At 46.4% G+C, this 26,065-nt stretch overlaps 1 protein-coding gene across 2 annotated transcripts in view; it reads right to left on the bottom strand.

Annotated features, from left to right (window-relative positions):
- Positions 1-26,065, bottom strand: part of LOC146809392 (AP-2 complex subunit alpha-1) — a 297,343-nt gene that overhangs the window by 167,500 nt on the left and 103,778 nt on the right. For both annotated transcript variants that reach the window (XM_085616210.1, XM_085616211.1), the window contains exon 8: positions 19,503-19,653. In XM_085616210.1, the coding sequence (XP_085472336.1) occupies positions 19,503-19,653 (151 nt within the window). The remainder of the gene's footprint in view (positions 1-19,502; positions 19,654-26,065) is intronic.

The raw sequence follows: 26,065 nt of genomic DNA, 5'->3' as shown, positions 1-26,065 counted from the left end.
ACTCAGGGCATTTATCAAATAAAGCCATGCTAAGAGTGGGTCAAACTGCACCAAATTGCAGGATGCAGCAGAGAAAGGCTCTAGACGTCGAATGAACAAACTTTTTTATCAAAAAAACAATTTTTATCAAAAATATCCACCCAAAAGGGTAGAGCTCAATGCTCCCGGGTCCTGCTAGCAGGAGCCGGAAAAAAGAACTGAAAGTAACTTGCTTTGGCTGTGCATCCTGGGATACCGGGGGTCTCTGGAGAGTTCCTTAAAGGCACGGTATCTTTTTAGCAGACACATAATGACAGCCTATAGGGCTTGTCTGTCCACCCCTTCCTCTCTATTGTTTAAAGGGATTTTGGTGAAGGGAGTGTGATACAATAAAGGAACATGTCAGATGTGAATAAAAATGACATTTAAACTTTATTTTGGCTTTTGTGTTCACTTCAGATGAAGTGCTGGCCAGTGCAGCCATATTGTTATTAGGCTGTATTATTTTGTCTGTCTCTTAAGTGTCTTTGCAGATTTGCAAATGCAGGACAGCTTAAGAGATATTTTGATTGCTCCGGGGTCCCCGCACATGGGCGGGACTATTCATAGATTATGACTATAGACAGAGATCCCCTACTACAGAAGCTATAACTCTGAGCATAGGCTGCAAGGCCCCAGGACCAGATGGGGTGCTGATAGACCTCATTAAACATAATCCTGAAATTTGGGCCCCCCTCTTACTTAATGTTTTTAATAATTTACCTAACTCCCCGCTGCCAAGCACATGGTCGACCTCCATTATTGTACCAATCTTTAAAAAGGGAGATCGTTCACAACCAAGTTGCTATAGGCACATTTCTCTGATCAACACAACGTTGAAAAAACTGGGTAGGGTGCTTTATAACAAGATCATAAATAGGGCAGAGGAGAACACTATTTTACATCCCTGTCAATTTGGTTTTAGAAATAAGGTGGGTACAATTGAGCAGTGCCTCAATTAAAATTTGATAATTGGGCTCAATCGCTAAGCGCTCACCAATATATTTTGCGTTTATGGAATTGACCTCCGCATTTGATTTTGTTAACCGTTCGCGGTTAAGGTCTGTCCTGTTGGAAACTGGAATGGACGAAAGCTGAAAGCTAGAATTAGAATTAACAGGCAAGGGGAAGTTTCCAATCATATTGGTGTTTTTAGAGGGGTAAGGCAGGGCTGTGTTTTGGCCCCACTTCTCTTTATTGTAGATATTAATAATTTACACAAGATTTTAACCACCCCACTAATGATGTTCCTAGAATTAACGGGTCAATACTCCCATCCCTATTATACACTGATGATGAGGTCATAATGGGTTACATTCCTAAAGCCCTGCGCATTCTAGTGCGAGGCATTGTTGATTTTATGGCCTCTTTAGATTTGTGTACACATTTTAAAAAATCGTTTATAATGGCCGGCTGTCCCAGGAAGTATGCGCTGACCAACCTTGGTTGGCGATCAGAGTTTATCCAGCACTAGCACTTTTTCTTACCTGGGTTTGATTTTTGCTGCCAGACCATATTGCCTACCGCAGGTCTAGTTTTTCTAGGTCAGTTAGCACTGTACTCAGCTTGCCACAACCCAGGGGGGAGGGGGAGAGAAAGGGGAGGAGGAGAGGGGGAGTTATTTTACCTATTTTAAAAAAAAATCAAAAGTCTGTGCACACCAACTGCTACATATGGTGCCGAGATTTGGGGCATTGCCAAATGTCATAATATTCAGCTCGAGGAGAATAGGTTTTGTTGCAAGCTTCTAGGTGCCCCAATCTCATCCCCTCAATTTGTGTGCCATAGAGAACTTAACCTACACTATGTTGAAGATTTTATAAGAGTGCACCCTGCCCTATTTTGGTTAAGCATATGGAAAAACAAGGCAGCGTCCCTCACCAGAGATATTATAGCTGACTGTCTTAAATGTGAGAAAGGTATGGAAATCCCGTGGCTAGCGGAGGTAGGAACCAGTTTATGCAGGATCAGTTATGTAACAGTTTTTGACAATTCAAATAATTTGGATACTGTAAACAAAAAGGAGATGCGGGCAGCCCTGTATGGGTGTTACAATAAGGAAAGACTGGCCACACAGTCCAACAAATCTAGCGTAATTGTGTACTTGAATATTGAGAACAATCGATATGTACGCAGCTATTTGACTAAACCATTGGGTCGATGGGAGCATGGCCTCCTGTTTTGCTGAAGAGCTGGCACTGTCAAGTATCTACTATGCTTTCCTTTGGGCTTTTGAGTACATCTTGACCTTATTCCTTGTCCATGTAATGGGCAGTCTGGCCAAATCTTATACCACTTATTATTTTTTTGCAGGTTTTATGAGCAATATACCAAATCATTCTTGCGCTCCTTCTTTAAAGAAAAAGATCTTATGTTGATTTTAGAGAAGCCTTCAAAACTCTCCTCGAATTGGGCGAGGATGAATTGATAATACGTGTGGGCACATTTCTGAAAATTGCCGTTAGAGCTCGTTTTTCAATGAATTTTGTCTAACTACATTTTTTAGTCTATAATGCACTGAAGAACTATGCGATTTTAATAATTTTATGACTGTGTATATGTTTATTTATTGTATGTGCTTGCCTCTCTTATGGATAGGTTTTTATCCGAAATAAAGATAATTGAATTGAACTTCTGGCGCAGGGTTGAATAATGGCTACAAAACGTCCTGAAGTTCATTATGTCCTTATCTGAGAAAGAATCACAGCTGCATGGTCCTACATTTTCAACTCCGTTCTAAGCCTTCTGGCAGGTTAGCAGTCAATGTATTAGGTTTCATCTGAATCCTGTAAGCAGACAGAACCATAGAGTTCAGGTTAATCACTAACATCAAGTAAGGTTCAATGGACAAGGTGGTTTTCAATAAAGCATGTGCGCGAACTGACGGTTTACCCAGTTCTTTCAATTCTGTCCTCTTCTGTGCCAGGGACATAAATCACATTTTTGTTCAAATCAAGTCAGTTCGAACAAAATATTCAGGGGAATCGTATAGTTCCGGCCCACCCTTTTCCCTGAATAACGATTTGATATACGTAAGCCAGGTGATTTTAGTACTCCCCTCCAAGTTTATACAATCTTTCAAAATCTCTCAGTTAAGCCCTGTCTCCGTATTTAACCTAATCAAGATCCATCTTACAATGGGTTGCAAAGCTAACACATCAGAAATGTATCCCATGCCTAATTCATCAATGTAGTTTATAGAAAGGAATAGAATGAGGTAGCGACAACAGACATCTTAAGAATTTGTTCTCCACAACTTGCAATCCAGAGATGTGCCTATATCCCCAAATGCCACTACTGTAGCTGACTGCTGAGATACATTTGCCTTGATACATTTTAATAAGCGCCTTCACAGGCTTACTGCCTGTCCTGGAGGCAAATTCATAAAGTGCTGATACAGTCATGGCCAACGAGTTTCTTTTAGCGGCAGGGAGTGGGGTCTATGATCCTTGCTATCAAATAGAAATCCAAGGTATGAAAAAGCCTCTACCCTAGTAATCTTACAATTATCTAATATAAAGTGTCTCGTTCTGGTCGACTTTGGGCCTACAATCATTATGTGTAATTTGTTCTAACTAGTCCTATATTCTGGTTTATTCATAAAATCCAATGGAGATTTAGAAGATGTTGCAGTCCGAAATTGGTTCTCTCGCTGAGAACTGTGTCGTCGGCATATAAAAGAGTGGGAATACGTTGAAAGCCCACTTGAGGTATGTCTGTACACAGTGCAGGGCCTAGCTGATTAATGTACAAAGTGAATAGTGGGGGGGACAAGAATACATCTCTGCCTCACTCCAGTTTATCTTTACATGTGAGAGTACAACTGTCAGAGCCATATCTGACATCTGCAGTAAGATCCAAACAAAGGTAATGTAAAATATATTTACACGTATTACAGATTAAGCATACTGTTCCAAAACTAGCTTCTGTTTACTCGACCAAAGGCTGATGTTAAATCCATAAATGCCTATGTAGGGAGCCTCCCTTTGCTGTTGTATATTTCCCCACAAGCATATGCAAATTCAAACATTGATCAAGAGTACTGCAGCCCAGTCTAAAGCCACATTGCAGGTCAGAAAGAATGCTGTTATTTTCAGCCCAATTTACAAGCCTAGTGAGAACAACTCTACCTAAAACGATTAGCACAGAGTCAATTAATGATATGGGCCTACAACAGTGTGGGCCATCCTTTTGCCCACTTTGCATGCAGCATTTAAAGTATGGGTTCAAATTCTGGCCCACCTAGCTGGATCTGATTTTAACAAATCAGCTGGCACCACAACTGTGCTAGAGGCTCTGTCCTTAGTAGGTAAGCAATAGCCTCTAACGTCCTCCAGCTGGAATTCAATTTTCGAGCTTCCCAGCACTGTCACCTTACTATTAGCTGAGTACATCTTATCGGTTGACCCACAGAACCCTTCAAAAAGTTTCATCAAACTATCTGGGATATTAATACATTCAATAGGCCCTCTATCAGTGGAGTCAAAGAGGGGATGATGCACTACTTCCCAGCTATTGGATACGACACAGGCCTGCATAAGCTGGTCCCAGGCCTCACTCTTAAGTTAATTTGTCCACTACTTGATGGCTGATTTATAGCTCTTACGACATGCTATTATCTAAACTTTAGACCTAGGAAGTTTCTTTTGGGCCTTAATCAAGTTACAGTGCACCTGTGAGCATTTATTATTAAACCAAATATTTTGGGTCTTTTGTCTGCTTGAGCCAGACAGTGTCATCTGTTCAGGAATGTAAGTGCAAATTCTTTTGTAAGTAGCCAGTGCTATCTCTTGAGGTGGCTTCCAAACAAATATCTAAATCCCTTCCACAACCGATGCCACCATTTTTCTTTTTGTTCTATGTCACTGTGCCACGGTCTTGACTAAATGATTTGCTAATTCAGCATTAGGAGGAGTCCCTACACTATGTTTCGAGGCTACAGTCAAATGCAGGGGGTTAAGTTCATTTAGTTGACTCCAGATAACCTGGAATTTCCTTACAAATTCTACAAGATATGATGAGATGAATATGTAATTAATAATGCTAGTCTGCCCTTTACCTACCAAGGCTGGGTCTCAACTTAATGGACCTTCCTCTCATTCCCGCACTACTGAGTTGACAAAGATATTATATTCAACTATAATGATGTTATGGATGTTCCCTTGAGATGTGTGCTCAATATGAAAAAAGTTATTAATCTCTCAACCTGCATCTGAATAGCTCATATGGCAGGAGGAGGTGCATAAGTGTATGCTAAAATCACCTAATGGCACAACAGAAAGTGACTGATGCTGTCTTTCCATGTAATATTAGAACACCCCTTCAGAGCAACCAAATGTTCAGCATATCTTTGAGAGGAGTTAGAATTATTAAATTATATTTAAAAACATTATATTTGGTGCATTGCAAAAGGAAATCTTAACCGCCAACAAATATGAAGTGCCAGTAGCTGACTAGGTGGGCTGACAATTGATGTTCAAGGCTATGAGGGTAATAGGTCCACCATTTGTTCTCCTCTTAGTACTAGGGACAGCAGAGGAAAAAAAGATATATAGTCATCCAAGAAAAATGTGTTGGTTGTTGCCCAGGTTTCTTGGAGCACAATATTGTTAATGCTCTTTATAAAGGAAAGCCGTGTGGGATCACAGATCGATGGCTGAGGAGACTGAGCCTGGCCTAGTTGTATAAAGAGACTGCTTGCTATGTCTGCTTTTTCAAAGTTGATTATCACACAGTCCTCTTCCAAAGTTTTCACACTATTCTCTACCCACTCAACCCTTCTTACCATATTATTATAGGAACATAGACAGCCCCACCTTCCTATTACACCAGTGCACAACTTTGTTTCCCTAATGTCTTGACTTAAAGGAGGCACCTTGCCAAAGATGGCCACTAGTCAGTTGATTCAGGTGGGAGATCCACACTATTCCCAATAGGTAATACACTGGGAGGATGTGTGGTAGGATTGTTCTCTTTACGTGAACGCCTACCCTCATTTGATTGCTTCTTTTGAACTGAATGATCCAGGCTACACAGACTACTGCCCGAGGCTAAACACTTTCTTTTGTTTGGTCCTTTGGGGTCTGCATAATGAGGTGGCTTTCCCAGCCTTGGAGAGGGCCTCTGACCCTCCCTTATCATTTTTTTGCGTGAGCTCCTAAAGATTCCTATTGATCTGTCTCTTAAGGCGGTACCAGTCTCTTTGCTATACTCCCTACTTCCAGGATAGATGGAATTACACAGCGGCAAAAAGACAGACATTTCGAATTTTCCATGAATTGGTAATTCAACACGTTGATTAACAATTCTAACATATTAAACCGATTACTCGAACCATCACCTTTTAAAAAAAATCAAATCTATTTTTACAAAATAGATCTTTCAATATCGGCTCAATTAACAATTTCAAAGTTCCTTATAATTCACTTAGTTCAGTATTAACAAGGTCCCCCCATTGGACAAGAGCTATAGACTGATTATATGGCTATTTCCTGGGGCACTGCCTGTAGTCACGTCCCCCAGATCTTTTTTCTTTTTTTCCGTTGAGGCTGATTCGGTTATCGTGGAGAAGGCATTTTATTACAATGAGCCTTTGTCACAATTATCAATAGGGGCGGGCCGTCCCTCACCTGGAAACCCACAACACCTTTTATATGTGAGCAGGACTCACAAGCGGCCAGAGCGATCTTATCCCCACCATGTGTGGAGGTGAATGTATTTTGAGTATGGCCCTTAGGTCACGTTCAACTGATTAAATGTTTTCATTTAGCGCCTCAACTGCAAGGTTAGCATGGAGATCATCAAGGGCTTTTTCTGAATATCGTTAGAAACAGCTGGGCCAGTGGGGCAATAGGCTTTTTCATTTAACCATATCGGTTGTGAGCTCCCCGATGGGAGGTCAAAATCCTCTTACATGCTCCGACGGGTGTAGACGTGCCCACTCTTGGCCTGATCTCGGCCCAGTTTTGACCCAGCCTTCGCCCAGGCAGTGCCCAGGTGGCAGGCTTTCCTAGGCCAATTTATGCACTCAGGCAGCTCCTCTGTGCCCCCCTGCCTCCTTGACAGCAAGGAATTATGGTAGTTGAAGTCCAGCTATCCAGCAGCAGTCTATCATAAAAAAGTTATGACATTTTTGTTAATCAATTTTTTATGGTAGTTGTGTTTTGTATTACAGTTGGGATTTATTTGGTTTGTTGCTTCAGCTTGGGTATCTATTTTGTTGACTATCAACTGCATTTTTTTTCATTAGTAATTAATTGACCTGATGGGTGGGAATTAAATTTTTAGCTGCATCTCTTTGAAGTTAGTTTCATTCTTTATTGGATCTGAGTTTATTTGTTAATTAGTTCAAATTCTAGTGTCTCTTATTGAGGTCTATTACATTTTAAGCAGGGGGTTACAGGAGGTACCCCCAAATCTACTGTATTCACAATGTTTCTGTGTCTTTTTCAGAGGTTTGATTGTTATTTTTGTTGAAGGATCGTACTTTAGGCCTGCAGCACTTTTTGCCTCTTTTCAGGCTATTTATGGCACAACTGGATAAGCTCTCGTAGTGGTGGCACGTTATGTTTGTGGATTTTTTGGGTGGTTGTTTAAGTGAAGTCTTTTGTTCTTCAGAACCACCATAGGAACATTAGAATTGTATATACTTACTTGTGGTTGTTTTTAGAGGCTTCGTGCAAATGCTAGCATTTCAACTTAGTCTATAACAAGTTTTCCCAAATATGTTCTCTTTATAGTTTAATAAAAGCACGTTTTTCTTGATTATTTTTCTGGTCTAGACTGCTCGAAATACGTTCAAATAATTGTAGGTAATACCGTTCTTTTTAAAGATTTTCATAAAGGTGTAATTACCGGGATAATATTCACTATTAATTAATCATTCACAAAGTTGACCAGGTTTGTAAATCAAATCGCTCAATTTCTTAATCTCATTCTACACTTTGCCGACAGCTGAGTAGGTGCCTGGTAGAGGTCTTCATTTACTTTTTCCCCCAAGATTGCTTAAAAAAAGTGATTCGTTTTAAAAAAATTAATTTTGTTTTTTAAAGTTTTTAATGTCACATAACAGAGTTGCATAGCAGGCTGTGCATACGACATACATTGCGACAAGGAAAAAAAACAAAAAACATGTAATACAATCTGTCAAGGTACAATTGGAGATCAGACGATACAATAACCGCAATTAAGTGGATCCATTGTGCACGTTCAAAATAAACATGTCAGGTATCATGATAGCCCAGTATTGCAAATAATCATACATTATCACGTAATGCCAGTAGGATTGCAGGTTAACAAGTAGTTTTGTAACGGGGTCCAGATGTCAGTAGGCCTGGATGTTACCGGCAGTTCTTCAGCATATAATTCCAGCTGTTCGCGACAATAAGCCATATCTTTAATCCATTCACTCAGTTTTGGAGCAAATTTGCTATCCCACGTGAACAGAATTCGCCTTTTGGTGAGCAGGAGGGCCACTCTAACAAATCTACCCACAGCGGCCTTCAGACATAGCCAAGGAGACATACCGTGGGCGTACACTGTATAGAAATGTCCGTCATAGTGTATAAGCATGCAACAACATTTTACCAGTAAGTAAACAAGGGGTCACACCACCAAGCAAGATGGATAAAATCTGCATTGAATGGACCACACCTCTTGCACTGATCCGATTCTCTGAGGCCTATTTTATAAAGTTTTGCAGGGTATGGTAAATTTGATGAAGAAATTTAAAATGAATAATACGCAGGTTGCATTTCGGCGTGAGACGACTTGTCAACGTGCAAATCTGTTCCCATTCTTTCTGAATAAGCGGGGGGCCACTATCGCATTCCATCTCTCTAAACTTTTATCTGGACCACGCACCGTTTATGCCTGTACCACCTTGTATAATTTAGTGATCAGCTTCTTCCTAGATGGGGCGACAAGCAGTAGTTGGAGCGACTGAAGTATAGCGGGTTCAGCTGGGAAATCGGGGTAATGGTCTTTAAGTGCAAAGAGTCCTGGAACAGTGGGGTGGGGTTCCGAATGTAGTCTAAGTCGGCCCCGGTAAGGTAGGTTCCCCCAGGAAATAAGTCTCTCATATGCTTGATGCCAGCCTCTTTTAACGCTTGTAAAGGCCCTCGTTCCCACGCAACAGATTACGCTGTATGCCCAACCAGAGGAAGAGCAGGAGCGTACAGTGGGAGTTTATGCGCACGTTTACCAATCACCTGCCAGGCTGCAATAGTGACGTCAATAGTATTAATTTCAGATCGGGGCGTGTGCCAATGAGTGTGCGTGAGGACACCCTCGAGCGGGACAGGGTGTGCATCTCCGTCCTCTACCGCGATATACAGGATATAGTCGTGCACCCGATACCAATAATAAGCGTATTGGGCCTGCGCGCAGAAATAATACACTTGGAGATCAGGAGCAGCGAATCCCCCTCTGTCATAAGGAAGCGAAAGGGTATGCCGGCCGATACGAGGCTGTTTGCCCCCCCATACCAATTTCAGAAGCTGGGTTTGCACCGTTTTGAAAAAATGCTGGGTAAGCGTGAGCGGGATATTACAAAACAGGTATAGAAACCGTGGGAGGATGACCATTTTTATTACCGCGATGCGGTCCGCAAGAGACAGCAGGAGCCGGGTCCACCTGTCCACTTGTTGCGCCAGATTGCTAAATGCCGGGCCATAGTTCTCCCTGATCACGGTGTCAGGGTCGTGATGGACCCAGACACCAAGGTACTTGAACGGGTCCGCAGTCCATATTAGGGGGTATTCCAACTGAGGCGGAGCCGTGCCCGGCGTCAGTGGAATAATGACCGATTTCTCCCAGTTGATTTGAAGTCCAGAGAAGAGACCGAACCGGACATATTCTCGGAGGACTGGAGATAGATGTGTTTGAGGATCACGGACAAAGAAGACCATGTCATCCGCGTAAATGGAAATACCGACCGGTCGGTGATGAAAATTGAGAGCTGCCGCTCTGTGACATTGTCAGATTTTGCACGCCAGCGGTTCTAACACTAGGGCAAAAAGAAGGGGAGACAAGGGGCACCCCTGTCTTGTGCCGCGTTCTATAGGAAAGGGTTCAGAGGTGAGGCCACCCACACGCACCCTCGCCGATGCGTCTGTATATAGAACCTGTATCCACCTCGTCAGAATAAAAGGAAATCCCATTCTATGCTGGATGTATATCATATATTTCCATTCTATGGAGTCAAATGCTTTGGCCGCGTCAAGCATGACCGTGGCCGCAGCTAATTCGGGATTGAGCACGTGGAACATAGCGAAGAAAGTGCGTAAATTATGGGAGGTAGAATGCTCCGGAACAAACCCGGACTGATCTGGGAGTACAAGCAGAGGCATCAGAGGTTGGATTCTGGTAGCTAGTATCTTCGCTAGTATTTTGGCATCTAAGTTGATGAGCGATAGGGGACGATAGGATTCACAGAGTGTAGGCGATTTATCCTTTTTAAGAAGGGTGATAATCAGGGCCTGTCTAAGGGACGGGGGGAGGATACCGGAGTCATGAGCCTCGGCATATATCTCTAAGAGGTGAGGTGTGAGGAGATCCACATAGGCTTTATAAAATTCTGCCGTTAGACCATCAGGCCCCGGGGCCTTCTTATTGGGGAGAGAGAGGATAGCCTCACGCACATCAGTTTTGTCTATGGGCTTGCTTAGATACTCTCTGTTTGGCGTCCGACAGCCATGCAATGGCCGTGTCTGACAAGTAATCGTCTAATGCCCTTCCCGCCATTCCGCCCCTCGTGGTATACATATCTGAATAGAAGTGCTTGAATTGGTCCACTATCGCGTGAGGCGTGAAATGTGTGTTACCCTGTGGGTCAACTATATTGTCAATCGGGTGATGATCTGCATGAAAGCGCAGCCGAAATCCCAAGTTCCTCCCAGGGCGTCCCCCCTCACCATAGGCTCAGGCTACATGTCGTTTCGCTATGTATTTTGCCTCTGTGTCTGCCAGTGTGTTGTTTTTCGCCACTAAGTCGTGTATGCGAGCTAGTGTGTTTGCCGCCGGTGCGCTCTGATATTGACATTCTAGGTCCTCCAATGTCTGCTCTATTTTGGACAACTGGCCCCTGAGATCCCTCAGGATCCCTGCCGTAGTACTAATACACACACCCCGTATCGTCACTTTGAAGGCCTCCCAGAAAGTGGCTTGACTGTCCACCGAGCCTACATTCTCAGTGAAATACTGTGCAATAGCCGCCCTGACAGCCTCCTGGTATGTAGGATCTAGTAATGACTCGGCCCAGAATCGCCAGGTGAAGGGGCGGTGGGGATTTGTGGGAATGCAGAGGGTGAGGCTTACAGGGTTATGATCGGATAATGTGCGTGGGAGTATACGTACTTGTGTGACCCACCCGTTGGCCTCTTCGTTCAACAGCCAGTAGTCCAGCCTGGACCAACTGTTGTAGGCAGGAGTGATGTGCGTTCCCTCCAGTACGTCGGCATGGCGCAGACGCCAAGCATCTACAAGCCCCATTTCCGCCATGGCATCCCGGATGCACTGGGCAACCCTCACGGCGCGCGCGCCTGTTGGACTGGATTTGTCCACCTGTGGATTGAGATGAGTATTCAAGTCGCCCCCCCCAAATGACGGCGGCTTCAGGCCAGGATCTTAGGACCTTGAGCATTTGTAAATAGGGTGCCGTGTCATCCACCACAGGGTCATACATATTAACAATGGTCACTAACGACATCCCCAATTTCCTTTGTACCAGGGCCCAACGGCCCTCTGCATCAGAGCATGTGTGGATGGGCAGAAACTACATGCCTCTTTTAATGAGAGTGATCACCCCCCTGGAATAGGTTGAGTAGGAGGATGCGATCTGGAAGGTCGCCCAGCGTTGCGCCATTCCCACTGCCGTGCGTGTACTCAGATGTGATTCTTGTAGAAGAGCGATTTGCACGCTGTGCCTGTCTAGATATGTTAATACTTGGCGGTCCTTCCTGGGGGTGTTAAGCCCGCAGACATTCCAAGTTATACATTTATATGTTTCTCCCATCATTAGGTCACAACGCGCACAACCGTACCTGAATGCTGAGCTGCATGGTGGTCTAGCGACCTACGTTTAGGATACCTCTTGCCATATGTATTCCGATCCCAGTACCTAGAGGCAGAATAAAAAATTTAACTCCACCCACCCCCCACCCACTTTGGCAACCCCAAATTGCCAAAGACACATCCCATTAACAAGACCAATCTAGGGGAGGAGCCAAGATGGCGACCGGGACGGCAGCGTAGACTCCCGGCTCCGTGAACCTCCGCATCCCGCACGGATATCCTGCACGAGATCCTCAGCCTGTGCTATGCGATTGTGTTTCTGAAGGAGAGTGGCACCCGATCGTGTGACCCCGAGGTTTCTGGCTGCGGTATCGCTGGAGAAATGTGCATTTGAACTTTGCGGCCCGTGCAGCCCTGGAGCCAGGACCTCGAGTGGACGCCTTGGCCGGGTGGCAGTTCAACAACAGCGGCCTGTGGTGACTGGGTGGAGTCGGTCCACCGGAGCGGTGCCAAACTCGGCCTACATTTCGTCGTGGTCGTTCCTACTGTCAAGCGTAGCGGACCGAGTGCATGCCCGGGGGTGCAATTCTCAGATCCTCCGGTGATTGCCCCTGCCTTTGATGGTGAGCTGCCCGGACGCCGCCCGTATCTCGCCCTGATCCTTGCGGGCCGCTCCCGGATTTTCGCGGGAGCTGGTCCGTGGTGGGGACGACTGTTGCCCGTGACCACGCAACGGATAACTTTTTGCCTGCCCCCGGAACCCTGTCTCCAGCGACGTGGACCTCGAGGCGCTTGTCCCTGGGTCCCGGCCCCAATACGGGTCGAGCATACTTGGCGGCCATCTTGTTGCGATGCGGCCTACCATCCTGTCCACTGGGTCGCAGCAGGATTGGGAGTGTGTGACTTTTGGGAGTGTGGCGGAGCGATCGCAGAGAGCTGTGCTGGGGTACGGCGACCTCCTCGAGGCCCTTGGTGCTCTTCATTCCTCCTTGGTTCATGGCGTCGGGGTCTTGGGGAGTAAGCTCGACGGTGTGGCATCTGCGTTGGGACAGTGGCGGCCCGCCTGTCCTCAGGTGCACAGGGACTTCCCACACTGCGCACAGGAGGACACTGTTGCGGCCACCCCTGAGATTAGCGCACAGCTGGACACTCCGGACAATATGCTACCGTGTGATCGGCTAGCTGAGGGTCTGATCTGTCCCGGAGGTATTGGACCTGAGTGGGAGGTGGTGGCCTCGTCCCGTACACAGCCTCCGGCGACCCGGGGACAATTCCAGCAACAATTGTCTACTTTGGCTGCTTCTGCCTTCCTGGACCTCGAGTGCAGTGCAGATCCTGGGGCAGCACTGGGAAGCCCGTCCCTCCATGATGCGGACTGTGTTGGTGCTCAGAGACTTCCACCTCACCTGTGTGCGTCGCTTCTCGGTCGTTTTTGGACACTCCTCTACCTTGGACCATCGGACATGGCGCTGGGTCGACGGGTAGGCATGGGCAGACTTGCAAAGAGTGGTCAGGGATAAGGCTGATCCTTCAGGGGTGGTCATCTAGTGGACGGGCGGGCTCAGGGGTTGCGTGCTCTCATGGCATAGCTATTAGCATAATAGGTGCATAATGCTCCCCATCTTTCTTTGATACGATCGATTTTGTGCTGTTTATTGTTTACTTTGGGGAAAACTTACCGTGCGGGAGGGAGAAGCCGGGGGTATGTTTTGAAGGCCCTCCTCCAGTTTATTAACACTTTCTATACCCCCCCGTCCGGTGGGGTTCTTTTCCTACTTCTTTTTCCCTATTCTTCTATATTTCGGGTCTGGTTCTAGGGCGACAGGCACACTGCTGGGGGGGGGGGGGGCCGTACTCATCCGCAGAGGTGCAGGGTGGGGGGTTGGGGGAGGGGATTCTTTAGTCTTTCACCTCTTTTTCCATGGCCTCCTTTTTCCTCTCTGATTCCTCTTGTTTTTCTTTTTCTGGGATCAGCGTGATACACCTCCTTTGTTATGACTCGTTGCCGTTTCATGTGTGCCACAATTTCCGGGGTGTTCTCTGGGAGTTCGGGCGGGGGACTGCAGGCGCAACTGTTTATGATATTCTTCCCCATCCTGAATTTCCTGTGTCTGCGCCATTGATCCAATAGATTGCTGTTTATTGCTTACGTCTATTACTCTGCATACCTTTTATCGCTATTGGGAAATTGTTCGGCACCTGATCCTTCTGTCTTGTTTCATTGTAAAATGAAAACCTTTTTTCTCCTGGTGTCCTACCTGCGCTGTTCACAGTATTAGTATGAAGATTCTGCTCCCCGAGGTGCTGCCTGTGTTTACATTTGATCTTTGTTGCTCTGATTGCTTAGCGGCCGGCCCCGGGGGGTTGTAGGCCCATACTTGTTCTTGATTGACATGTCAATAAAGGTTTTTCAAAAAAAAAAAAAAAAAAAAAAACCAAGACCAATCTAAACAAAAACAAAATACAGAACATCGTTGAGTGGGGGATACCCATCGGGGGACGTAGCCACAAGGTCCACTCCCCGGTGAAAGCGGAAGGGGGCCGCTGGTGCAATCACAAGAGCTCCTAAGCACAAGCCATCCTACTGTCCCCAGCCAGTAGACCAGAGCGAAAAAACAGAAGGTGCAAGGAGTATGAAGTGTAGTGTGATTTACATGAGATGTTGGAAGTCAGTATAGACCATCTCAGCCCGCCCCGGGGATATTAGTGGGGACAACCCTCTTACACCATGCGGGTAAACGGAAAGACAAGAATAATTTATGAGGAACAGTGTCAGGAAACCAACCCACCACTGTGTAAGGTGATTAATGGCATCCTACAAAGAAGCTCAGAAGCGCAACAGTTAGAGTAGAGCATATAGCTCCATAAACCAATGAACATTTAACCATGAGAGCAACAGTATTGGTGGGTATACATCAACTAGAGCATAGGGCACTCATCTGAGTCAGTCATCAACATCCGACGTGGTGGCTGCCGCATTCCGCTGGCGATGTAGCGATTTGACATAGTCCATAACCTGCTTAGGAGTAGTGAAGATCTTAGCGTTATCCTCAGGACCCACGCGCCACCGCGCTGGATACAGCATTACATATGGGATTTGTGCCTTCAGCAGCAGCTTTTGAACCCCCTGCAACTCCTTTCGCGCAGCTTGGACCGTGGGTGTGAACCTTGATAATTGATGGTACCTTTTTGGCGGGTGTTGCGCAGCACAGTGTCCCTGTCCCTGAAATTCAGTAAACGGGTGATGATCGGTCGTAGAGGGGCCCCGGGCGGTGGGTGGTGCCGCCAGCGATCGGTGCACTCGCTCGATAGCGAACGTATTGGAGAGATTCTCAGCCCCACATATGTCGCGAAAGAGGGTCTCAACGTAGTCCTCCAGACGCCCCACATTCGTTGACTCCGGCAGGCCCAAAATGCGTACATTGTTGCGCCTCGAGCGCGCTTCAATGTCCTCGTTCTTTGCCTGTATGACAGCCAGTAGCTTTGTGATGTCTGAGGTTTTGGTGGCAACCTGCTGCAGGCCATCTTCAGTGTCCGAGATACGCTGTTCAGCCTTACCGATCCTCGCCGCATGTTTATCCAGCTTTGAGGAAAAATGGTCCATCCGACCATTGAGTGCTTCTATTTTGCCGTCGATGGCCTGCAGGCTAGCTTGAATTGCAGACAGTGATTTGTCCAGCACGGTGGAGGACTGGGCAGTAGGGTCCAGTTCCGAGTCTGAGGCCGCAGAGTGCGAGGGCTTGCCGCTTTTACGGAGCTAGAAGGTCAGTCTAGGTTGTTTTTTTTCTGGCTTGCCCATTTTGGCAGCAGAAGAGGTGGTCCCAGTGAAGCGGGTACAGCAGATCTATGCCAGGTGGTGTTATCCCAAGCACGCGGCACGTGGAAGTGACAACGAGTGTAGGCCCCGGACCACAGGGTGAGGCCCAGACCACCCCAGTAAGCAACGAGCAGGCCTCGCAATCCCGAGTCACTCCCGGGCCAACACCAGTCCCAGCTGTTCAAGCAGGAAGGGTAACCCAGTGGATGAGAGAGGATGCAGGCAGATGCAGAGAGGGTTCCGTTAGGTGTCAGGGAGCCACGGCGTGGAGAGCCCCGCCTCGCGGCAAGTCCGGGCAATATTGCGGCAGTGTCCGCACCTACGGTGCAGCGCTATAATTCTATCAGTGTGATCTCTCCTGAGCTGCGGCGACAACGGGCCCCAGAGACGGTGGGGAAGGGCAGGTCGCCGGGGCCAAAGCAGCTGCCCGGCCGCAACGCTCCGCGGGCAGGGAAAGCCAGCAATCCAGGTGCGTAGGCCGCAGGGAAAGGCCCCGGTCGGCCAGCGGCCGCACACGCGCCTCGGCAGGAGCTAGTATCTCGCAGCGGGGAGGACACCCCCTCCGTGATCTCAGTCCGGGTCGCTATGTTATGCACGGCGTGTCTGCTGGGGCGAAGTGCATCCGGGCAGTTTGTAGTGCAGCGAGTGGGAGGCCGCAACCACCCACGGGCCTACCTCCTGAAGGAAGCTGCTGGGCCCACTGCGTCTCGCAGGCCTCCGGGGCAGGAGCAATCACCGTCCGTAGCACGATCCCTCGCCTGAGCAGCAGCGTACCACACAGCTCGACAGCAGCCCGCGCCGCAGAATCAGGAGCTCGCCCCATTCCACCGGGGACGCTGCAGAACAGGCAGGTCATTCAGATGAGGCCGCTTGTCGGCAGCCACCATCACAGCCGTTAGTAGAAACGTGAGGCGGGCCCAACAGGGTTCCCAGGGGCGATGTCGTCGCCAGACATCGCAGCGGTGGAGCACCCTCGGTATCAGCAATACGTGCCGAGTAGAATTCGCCAGTGGATGGCACGTCCGGAGCAGGATAATGACAGGATTTTCACGGCGGCCAGCAGAGCTACACTACTGTGCGCCCATCTCGCCATGCGCCAAGCCCCCCCTCCCCAAAAAAACTTGATTCTTTGCCTGTGTGGTGCTTTTAGTAGTTGTTATCTTGGTCATCTAATGGTGCCTATTTTGCAAACTAGCTCCTTATATGCTTAATGTTTGTTTTCTAAAATAGCAAAAACTAGTGGTGTAGTGTGCTCAAAAAAATACAAAGTGGTGCTGTACATTACGTAATAGAGGTGGGCATTGTCTGAATCATTTTTTTTCTTACGGTGTGTATGTTGTTTTGGATTACAGCATCATTAAAATAAAGAATTTTCATCAGTGTGTGTTTTTGTAAGTGTTTTGTTACCTAAAGGCAACTGCAATGAAGAGGGCTTTTGGTCAGAACACATCAGATGACAGCAAAAACAGAGTTCTAAAAACCAGGTAGAACTTCTCATACCATCTTAGAAGGGTAACTAGCATTAGTAATATATATCGGAAGCTAATCATAAATAGTCATGTGAACAAGTTAGCTGTATTAAATATGATACAAAAGAAAGTATTTTTTTTAGCTCAAGTACCACCAATCTTTTCCTGTCCAGGAGAGTTCCCTCTAAGGGCTTACTGCCTGTCGTTCATGTTTAATACAGCTCAATCCATCCATACAACTTCCAAAACAAGGTGCCAAAGAACGTAGGCCTGGGCATTTTCAGGTCAACAAGATCACACACTGATGCTCTGGTATGGTGAATGTTATAAAGTCAGCCTCACAATAACTTTAAATTTGGATAGTATGAGAAGTTCAAATTCAGGCCTGCATCCCTCTTAATTGTCTGCTCAACTTAATGTTAATCTGGGCAAGAAGAAAGACTTAGAAATATTTGTATTTGGTAGCCCATTCAAACAAAAGTGTTTTATAGTGAAACTCTAAGAGGGGGACAAAACCACACACTGATTTAAAATAATCTTCCTTAGGCAGCATTTAGTGTATTGGATCATGTGCTTCATTCATATTAGTCCTCTTATCATGTGTGTTTAAAAAACAAAGTAAAAAGGCTGCAACATTTTTGTTTTCAGTTCCATCTCAGACTGTGCTTCCTCTGGCACCCAATGAAAAGACTATTGAGGCAACCACAAGTTTACAAGTGACTTATTTTGCTCAATAGATTCGAACAATAGATCAGAGAATTACGCCAACTCAATCTCTTCCTTTAAGTTGCATTTCTCAAGCATGTTGATTTTTCTTGTAACTCCACTTGACCAGTATACCAAACAAGGATCATATATTCAAGAGATTTCCTCTTCGACTAGCAAAACAGACTCAATCTTATCCATGTTCCGATTTACCGGTAGGTATGTTAATCACTAGTACTGCAGTAAGTGAGTTACATATTAATTGATAACACTTTAGAATTTTTGGGATTCCCGAATTTTTCTTGGATGGCTTGAATGTCATTAATGTGCAAAACTGCTATTATCATGAACAAATAGATTTATGTTTTTCATACGTTTAACAATTCTCATTGGCCTGTAAGGAAGAGGGGGATTTGGTTTTAGACAATTTAACACAAGAAGAGGGCCACAACAGCAACAGCGATCCTTGAAACTGAAACAAATCGAGGATATAGCTATTGTCAGTCAGAGTTAAAACTACCGTATAGACAGCTGTAATCATTTCATCATTTATGTACGTGGACTGCTGCAGCACCATTGCCTAAAAGAAGCATCACTCCTTGTCATTAAAGCTACATTTGGGTAAAAAGTAGCCATGCAATCACCAGCCTTGAAATAGATGAGAGGGGTAGCCATGCAAAGCGTTTTAATGTTAGGCACACAAGCATATGTGGATATATGAGTGCACCCTCTAAGTTCTTATAAAGCTGCCTGATGGATGCTCTAATGTTATATAAGATGCATTTCAACTCCTATGATGGATGGTCTTATGTTATATAAGATGCATTTTAACTCCTATCATATGCACTAGGAAAGGGATTCACCAATGTCACAATGCCATACAGACAGATGCTCTGATTGGACATTTTGCCTCTTGTACTGTGGCAATCAATTTGACCTCCTAATGCATCCCTCCATATTTCTCTATCAGCGTCCCCTTCAGACTATATATTGGTCGGAGGAACATAAGATGGCCACTTTCATTCAAATGAGTGTACTACAATACATTATGTTCCAAAACACATTCCATCTTTGGGTACAGGCCTGAAGCACTATTAAAGGAAGACTCAGAACTGGTCATTAGAAAGGGTTTGCAAAAGGTCCTAGCAGAGGATTCAGAACAGGCCTTTGTGGGGAATTCATAACAGGACTCAGTGGGGGATTCAAAACTAGTCTTTATGGTGGATTCAGAACTGGTAGAGGACTTTGTGGGGATAACGGAACAGGTCTAGGTGGAGGACTCAGAACAGGTCCTTTAAAAGATGTCCATGCTGTTGAAGGATTAAGAATTAGTCCTAGAGGAGGATTCAGAACAGGTCTTACTGGGGATTCAAAGCAGATCTCCATTGATGATTCAAAACTGGTTTTAGTGGAGGATGACATACACGTAAGAGGAAGATTCAAAAGAGGTCCTAGTGCAGAATGTTTCCGTGAAGCCTCACCTGTCATAATGGATGATAAGGCTGATAGCCTCAAACAGGATGGCATTCTTGGCATTAGAGTGCTGAACCTTCTTGGACTTAGGTGGCTCCTGAGCTTTGTTGAGAATGGTCTCCAAACACTCAACCAGCCGTCCCTTCACAGCGGCATCCTCTGGAAGAGATGAGGCACATGACAAGGATGAGAGTACAACATACAAATAGAAAAGGTGAAAACACGAATCAGGCACTGCTTTGAAGGGATGTAAGTGCCAAAAGAAGGCATGTCATTTTGTGAATTATTATCAGGGAGCGAGGGGGACAGAGAATGCAAAAAGTGCACAGGAAAGATGAAGATCAATAGAGAACAAGATTCATCACAAAGAAAGAAAGAATCCCTGGAAGCCCACAAATAAGGGTCTATAGAGACAACAAATGTCAATAATAAGATTTGCTATCTCTTGCAGATTTATAGTTGAGATGCAATACTCAAGAGGAAATCCCCTAACGTGGGGATAGCCCCATAGACAATATGAATGCTATTAAGCATAAAATGCCAGTCTTGAAAAAGGAGCAAAGACCAGTAGGGCAGGGCTACGGAATCCATGAAGGAACAAGCATTAAAAATGCAATAGGTCTCGCCTTTTATTAAGTTAAACACATTTGCTTTGCTGTACAATACCATTAGCAAAGCATATGGCTTTAACTTAATCAAAGGAGCGACCTATTGCATTTTCAATGCTTGTTTAAACAGCCGGGGCTGCACATAAGGAGAGCACAAGGCAGAGTGCGGCTGTTCGCAGTGAAGAAACAACAAAAGTTGACACGGCAGTTATGGGGACGCTTTCTTTCAGGTTTAGATTAGGGAGGGAGAGAGTTGCAAAGATGTAGCACAGGCTCTGAAATAGAAATGCATTAGCCAGTGAAACCCCGTGATGCACTGTGTGATCTTGGCCCAAGCCTTTTACACCTCAGTGATGTTTCTCGTCCACCTCACTAAACCAGAGCCGTCACTCCTACATACCTCCTGGGAGGACAGTGGTCTGCCCCCAGAGGTTGTGCTGTGTATGTGAACACCTTACGTTCAGGAAGACTACATTTGATTGATGAGCAGCACCCGATATCGCGCTTAAAGTACCAGAAGATGGAGCTTTAATCACTAGAAGAAACACTTTACACTATTGGCAGCTGAATCCGTTATTAGCCAGTACACGATTAATCCTCTGTGATTGGATTTATATTCCGTGGCTTTACTCTTCGCGGCTAAACGCTGTTTGCTAGACCGCCAGGAGAATCAATGGCTGCAGGCAGGGGAGCGCTGGACACTAGGGGGCGGGCTGACAAGGTGTGCACCCCCAAACCTGCAGCAGTGCACGTTCTTTACCCTCTCCTCTCCTCATCCATGCAGACCTGCTGCTATGTTACTTCCTACTGTAGTGCTTTGAAGCCAAACACACTGCCAACATCCGTGTGGAGTTTCCAGTTCATGGACATAGCGGACTCCGCCTTTCGCCCAATGCTATAGTCTTGTAAAACAACTCCGTGGGTTATAGTTCCTGTTTCCGAGATCTTTCTGTAACTCATGCCCACTTTCTTTCATTTAATGTCCTGCCTTTCTTCCCCGTTTCGGTCTGAGCCACGAAGCCGCATAGGGTTGGCAGAAGCGCTGCACATTCCAGGAAGCAGTATAACAAGGCATAATGCTCCGTCCTTTCCTTCCTTTCTCTAGGGTCCCCTCCTTTCAGCTCTTGTCCCTCTAGATGCTCTGGAGCAGTTTAGGGTTAAACGCCAGCCAAGCAAGCAGTATGACGTAGCATCATGTTCCCTACTCCAATTCTCTAGACTAGACTATTCCTTCTCCTCCCTGCCCTGTCATTCCCTCTTCAATTGGATTGCAGCGCTTTAAAGATGTCTTAAACGGAATAAGCACTATACAAGCAAATACATTACATAAAGTGACATCCTCCCCTCGTCACTTCTGTGTACCTCTTCTCTTCACATGCAGCGCTCTGACCCTATCTACATGTGGCATAAGCACTATCTATGCAAACTGCTGACATATTACATCGGGTTCTCCTGTTCCCTCTCTCCAATTCCTTCTCTCCTTCCCCTTGTTTCTCCTTACCTCACTGCCTCCTTTGAGTACTAAGATGCACTATAAATTTAGGTCAACTTTAGTGCCAACGTGACATTACTCCCAGGTCCTTTGTCCACTCCTTCCCTTGCTTGCTCCCGCTCTGCGCATGCGCCAGTTGTTTACAAACGTCTATTAACATAAGGAAAACAAAAAAACATATTTCCAAGTCCATGAAAAGTCACTCTGGGTGACTTCACATGGCCTTGTAAATATGGGAAAGCTCATTGCGCTGCTGGTGCGTCAATGAAAGTGATGCAAAGGCGGTGCAATGGGCTTGTAAATAAGCCCCTATGTACATAACTTTTGTTGAAGCAGGGCGGCCCCTGAAAGGGTGTGACCCACTCCTTCCCATGTGGGGGCCCTGACCACAGCACCCTCACATCACGTAAAAAGCCTCACGCCATAGGAGCAAGAAATACACACGATACTAATAGGGGCAAAGGCCCTCAGGATTAGGCAGCACAGTCAACAAGCACGGGCAAAGCCAATATGCCAGATAGGCTGGTGCAAAGGTTACTTGAAAGGATTACTTTTTAAATTACTTTTTATTAGAAGCATATGTCACAAACATAAAAAATACCAAAGCATGCACATTAAACGTGGAGCCATATGCTTGCAATGCAGTTTTTAAATTTAAAAAACGACTCACAGCTAATTTTTATTATAACAGCTACTTTCTAGCGAGCGGATGTACATATAACAGGCACAGGAACCCTTCTTAGTTTTAAGGTGGATAATTGGGAAGTGATTCATATTAGAGCACAGCAAAGGCACTACTAGCCTTGAATTATTGTTTCCTGAAGCTATGGTTTAAAAACATTGCCGAAGCATTGTCCGTAATGGTCCGCCAGTGAAGAGCACTTCTTTTAAGGCAGATGAGCACACGGGAAACATGCCCTCACTAACAGTGGAAGAGAGTCGGTGGGGAAGTGGGCTGACCAACCGCCACACTGTCCCATGCCGTAGGCTGTGGTGTGAGCTTCAACGGCCAAACTGTGAAAGGCAGCGAGGCTGTAGCCTGATGGCGAGAGCGGGAAACCTCGAAGCCGCGGAAGCGGGTTCGAGTCTCGGCTGCAACGCTCAACATTGTGTGATTCTGGGCAAATCTCAATTTCCCGGTGCCTAAGAAAATGAATGTGTCAGTCTGTAATGCAAAAGGTGCTCATGTAAAGTGCTCTGATACCTTCAGGTCAAGTTCGCTTTATATAAAAGTCTGAAGGAAAAAATGACGGCTGAACAGGGTTAACCAAAAGTCTCTCTATTGAGGCCCACTAGTATTTTTAGGTCTCTCCTGGCGTAGCTGCGCGCATGCGCAGTCTCGCTGGCGAGATTTAGTGTTAACAGGTATTTTCTGTAAGGGGCATTAAGCCACGCCCCTCTTTTCCATTGGCTGGCGTCACCGTTTATGCTAAACGGTGGCCAGCCATTGGAAAAAAGGTGTCGGTGACGTATTTGCTTGGCTTTTCGAGCTGTCCTATTGGGACGGATTTGTTTGCTTTGCGTGGTCGCAAAAGGTTTCTTATCTTTATGGGGCCAAACACATGGCCCCATAAAAAAAAGAAACCTTTTGGCAGGCGAGGCCGGCAGGAAAAGCCAAGCAAATACGTCATGGCGTCTTGGGTGGGGGAGATGCGCGGGGCAGGCGGGGGTTTGCTGGGGCCGGGAGTGTGGCACAAGGGGGGGAAGAAAGGGAGGGAAAACTCCCTGCCGCCCGACTGACGGCCAGATCCCCCACTCCCCAGGATCAAGCAAGCGCCCAGGCTCCTCACCTCTTTAGCGGCTGCCAGTAAGTGCGACAGTCCGTTCCCAGGCTCACCCCAGCTCCTGACTTGCAGTCACCTCCTAGGAGGGGGGCCTCGTGTCTGGTCCAGGATCCCTGCAGTGGTAGTCCGGTCCCAGCACACTGGCGCAGACCAGACTGGGCAGGGGGCGTGTATGATTGGGTCGCGCAACCCTTCTGCCACCGTCTGACTTGCCGTAGGGCCCACCGCCACACCAGGCCGCCAGTCACAGGCCCAGTCCGCCGACCCAGTAGTTTGTGTGGCCTCCCTCTATGGCAAAGCGGCACAGAAACAGTAGGGACAAGCAACATTCCTCCCCTTTTGTCACCACCCAATCGGCGGCCGAGTGTGTATCGACTGTCCGGCGCCGTACCTCCTCCAGTCAGGTCCGCCCAGGGCGTACGGCGGGTAGGATCTCTCTAGGCGGTCCCAGCGTCTCACAATCAGGCAGGTGCTCTGCCGGTGCCAATTAGCCGGTGCCAATTAGCCACCGCTAATTCAGCCGGAGCGGCGCCAGCAATTCTCCAGGATCCTCCTCTCTCCGGGGTGCTCTAGGAGGAGTACCGGAGTTCAGGGAGTACCGGAGTTCAGGGCCTAGGAGCGAGCCGGGAGATCACCGAGGCGGAGCCGCCATCTTGGGATCGCCGTGAGGCCGGGGATGCCGCAAGGGCCGCCCGCGGCATCTGGGTGTCACCCCCACCACTACCAAAGAAGGCTCAGAGGTCAGGGAGAGGCAGGTGGGAACTCCCCGATGGCGATGTGCGGCACAAGGGGGGGATCGTTTTGCTTGAGATCAGCACATGTCCTTCTCGGTGACGGTTCAAGGGAACAAGCAGATGAACGGTACGCATGCAGAGTGGCAATCCAGGTGCATAGACACAGCAAGCGGTAAAAGAGTGGGTGGGGCATTCACCACAAGCGCAGTACGGTATATCAAAGCAGAGCTATGGCGGAAGGTAAATAAAAGTTTGTATATATGTCACTCCCCCTAATAATAATAAAATAACATTAAAAAAAAATTCCATTCAGGAAACCCCCCCACCCTGCGCAGCTCCCAGCAGACAAACCCAGGCGTGGGAGTGCTCCAAGGCCGCAGCTGCAGAGAGGGCTGGCGCGCCCGTGGTGAAAGTGCCAGACTCCACACTACAAAGTGTGCAGGAGGCCTCCGCCTGTAAAATGCAGTACCCTGAAGGTCATGAGTTGAAACTCTACTCAGCCTTCCGTCCTTACGAGTGGTTTAAATTGGGTTACAGTTTCATTGTGTTATTCATAGTTCCTAAAACAGCTGAAGTGCGGCACGTAGCGCTATGCAAAAAAAAGATTGTCAGTTAACCCATGAGTTGTCTTAGCATTCAAGCCGTGTTCCAGCAGAGCATGCTAACGGCAGTGATTATGCGGTTATCGGCGTGAGGTGGATTTCCGGCCACCTGCCAAGGATGGTTGCGCTTGGCAGTGTGAGGAGTTAAGCGAGTTATCGCTATTTTCGGAGCTCCTCTTAATCGTACAAAGTGCAGTCGGAGTTGCAATTGGGGCTTTCAGAGAGGCGTGATTTAAACGTTCATTTAACCTGCCTTAGTTATTACGTACGGCTGCAGGGGCGGGCTGAAGTTGATTTATAACCAAAGCACCTGAAATTATGTGGTATGGCTGAGTAAATTATGCGGTAAAAAGGCACATGATGCGGCTTAATGTGGAAGATTTTGTGATACTATTACTTTATTATTTTGTCCTTTACACACTTCTTAAGACTCGTCTGGGCTTTGGTTGCACCTCATGAGTAGCAGTTTAGAACCCAAATGCAGCAATAAGCAACAGAAATGTAACCAGTCAACCTTTGCAAAAGGCTTTCCATTGCGCGCAAAACGTGCCGCTTCGTTGTTATTAACTTTTGAACAATTTGCGCGAGAAACAAAATGTATGTTTGTTGAAATCTACAGATTATGCAGCAAATGATGAGATGTGTGGCAAATGTGTCAGATCTATAATTATGCGGAAAAGAGCAGTGGCCGCACAATTACATAATTCCAGTGGCCCTGCTAATAACAGTGTGTTATGCTGTTGAGTGATTTTGCGGTTTTCCTACTGGAGACATTACTGTCTGTGGTTCAAGAAAGCCCCCATCCGTTGAACCAAAAGCGCAAATGCGCACATCGATGACGTCTCATTTTTGTTGTGCGCTGGTATTAGAGCGTGCCGTTTGCTAGGTGACATCAACTTCAGTAATAACTTCTGAGGTGAATCTGTTCCATGCACTTGTTTATGAGAGGGAATAGGTGTGGACAAGTTATTAGAGATACAGTTCCTTATTAAACAAGCATTTGCAATGCAATAGGTCTCGCATTTACGCGAGTTTAAGCTTTTGGCATTGTAAATGACGATGCCTTTTATTTATGTTTTAAAAACGAAAACACAAATAAAAGGCATTGTTATTTGCAATGTGAATAGCTCAAACTTGCGTAAATACGAGACCTATTGCATTGCAAATGCTTGTTTTATATATACTTTTTTATAATCACATGAGGTTAACAGGCGTAAAGCGGTCATTAGGCCAGTGCTAACAATTAAAGAAACGTTCACGCAGATACTTAGGAGCACCATCAATTTTGGGCTCACCCACCGCCAAGTTTTTAATTAATTTAATTGTGCCGCAGATAGTAACATAGTATATG

The sequence above is a fragment of the Triturus cristatus genome, chromosome 7 (genome assembly GCF_964204655.1).
Source record: "Triturus cristatus chromosome 7, aTriCri1.1, whole genome shotgun sequence".
Lineage (NCBI taxonomy): Eukaryota > Metazoa > Chordata > Amphibia > Caudata > Salamandridae > Triturus > Triturus cristatus.
This window is presented reverse-complemented; position numbering and strand designations above follow the sequence as displayed.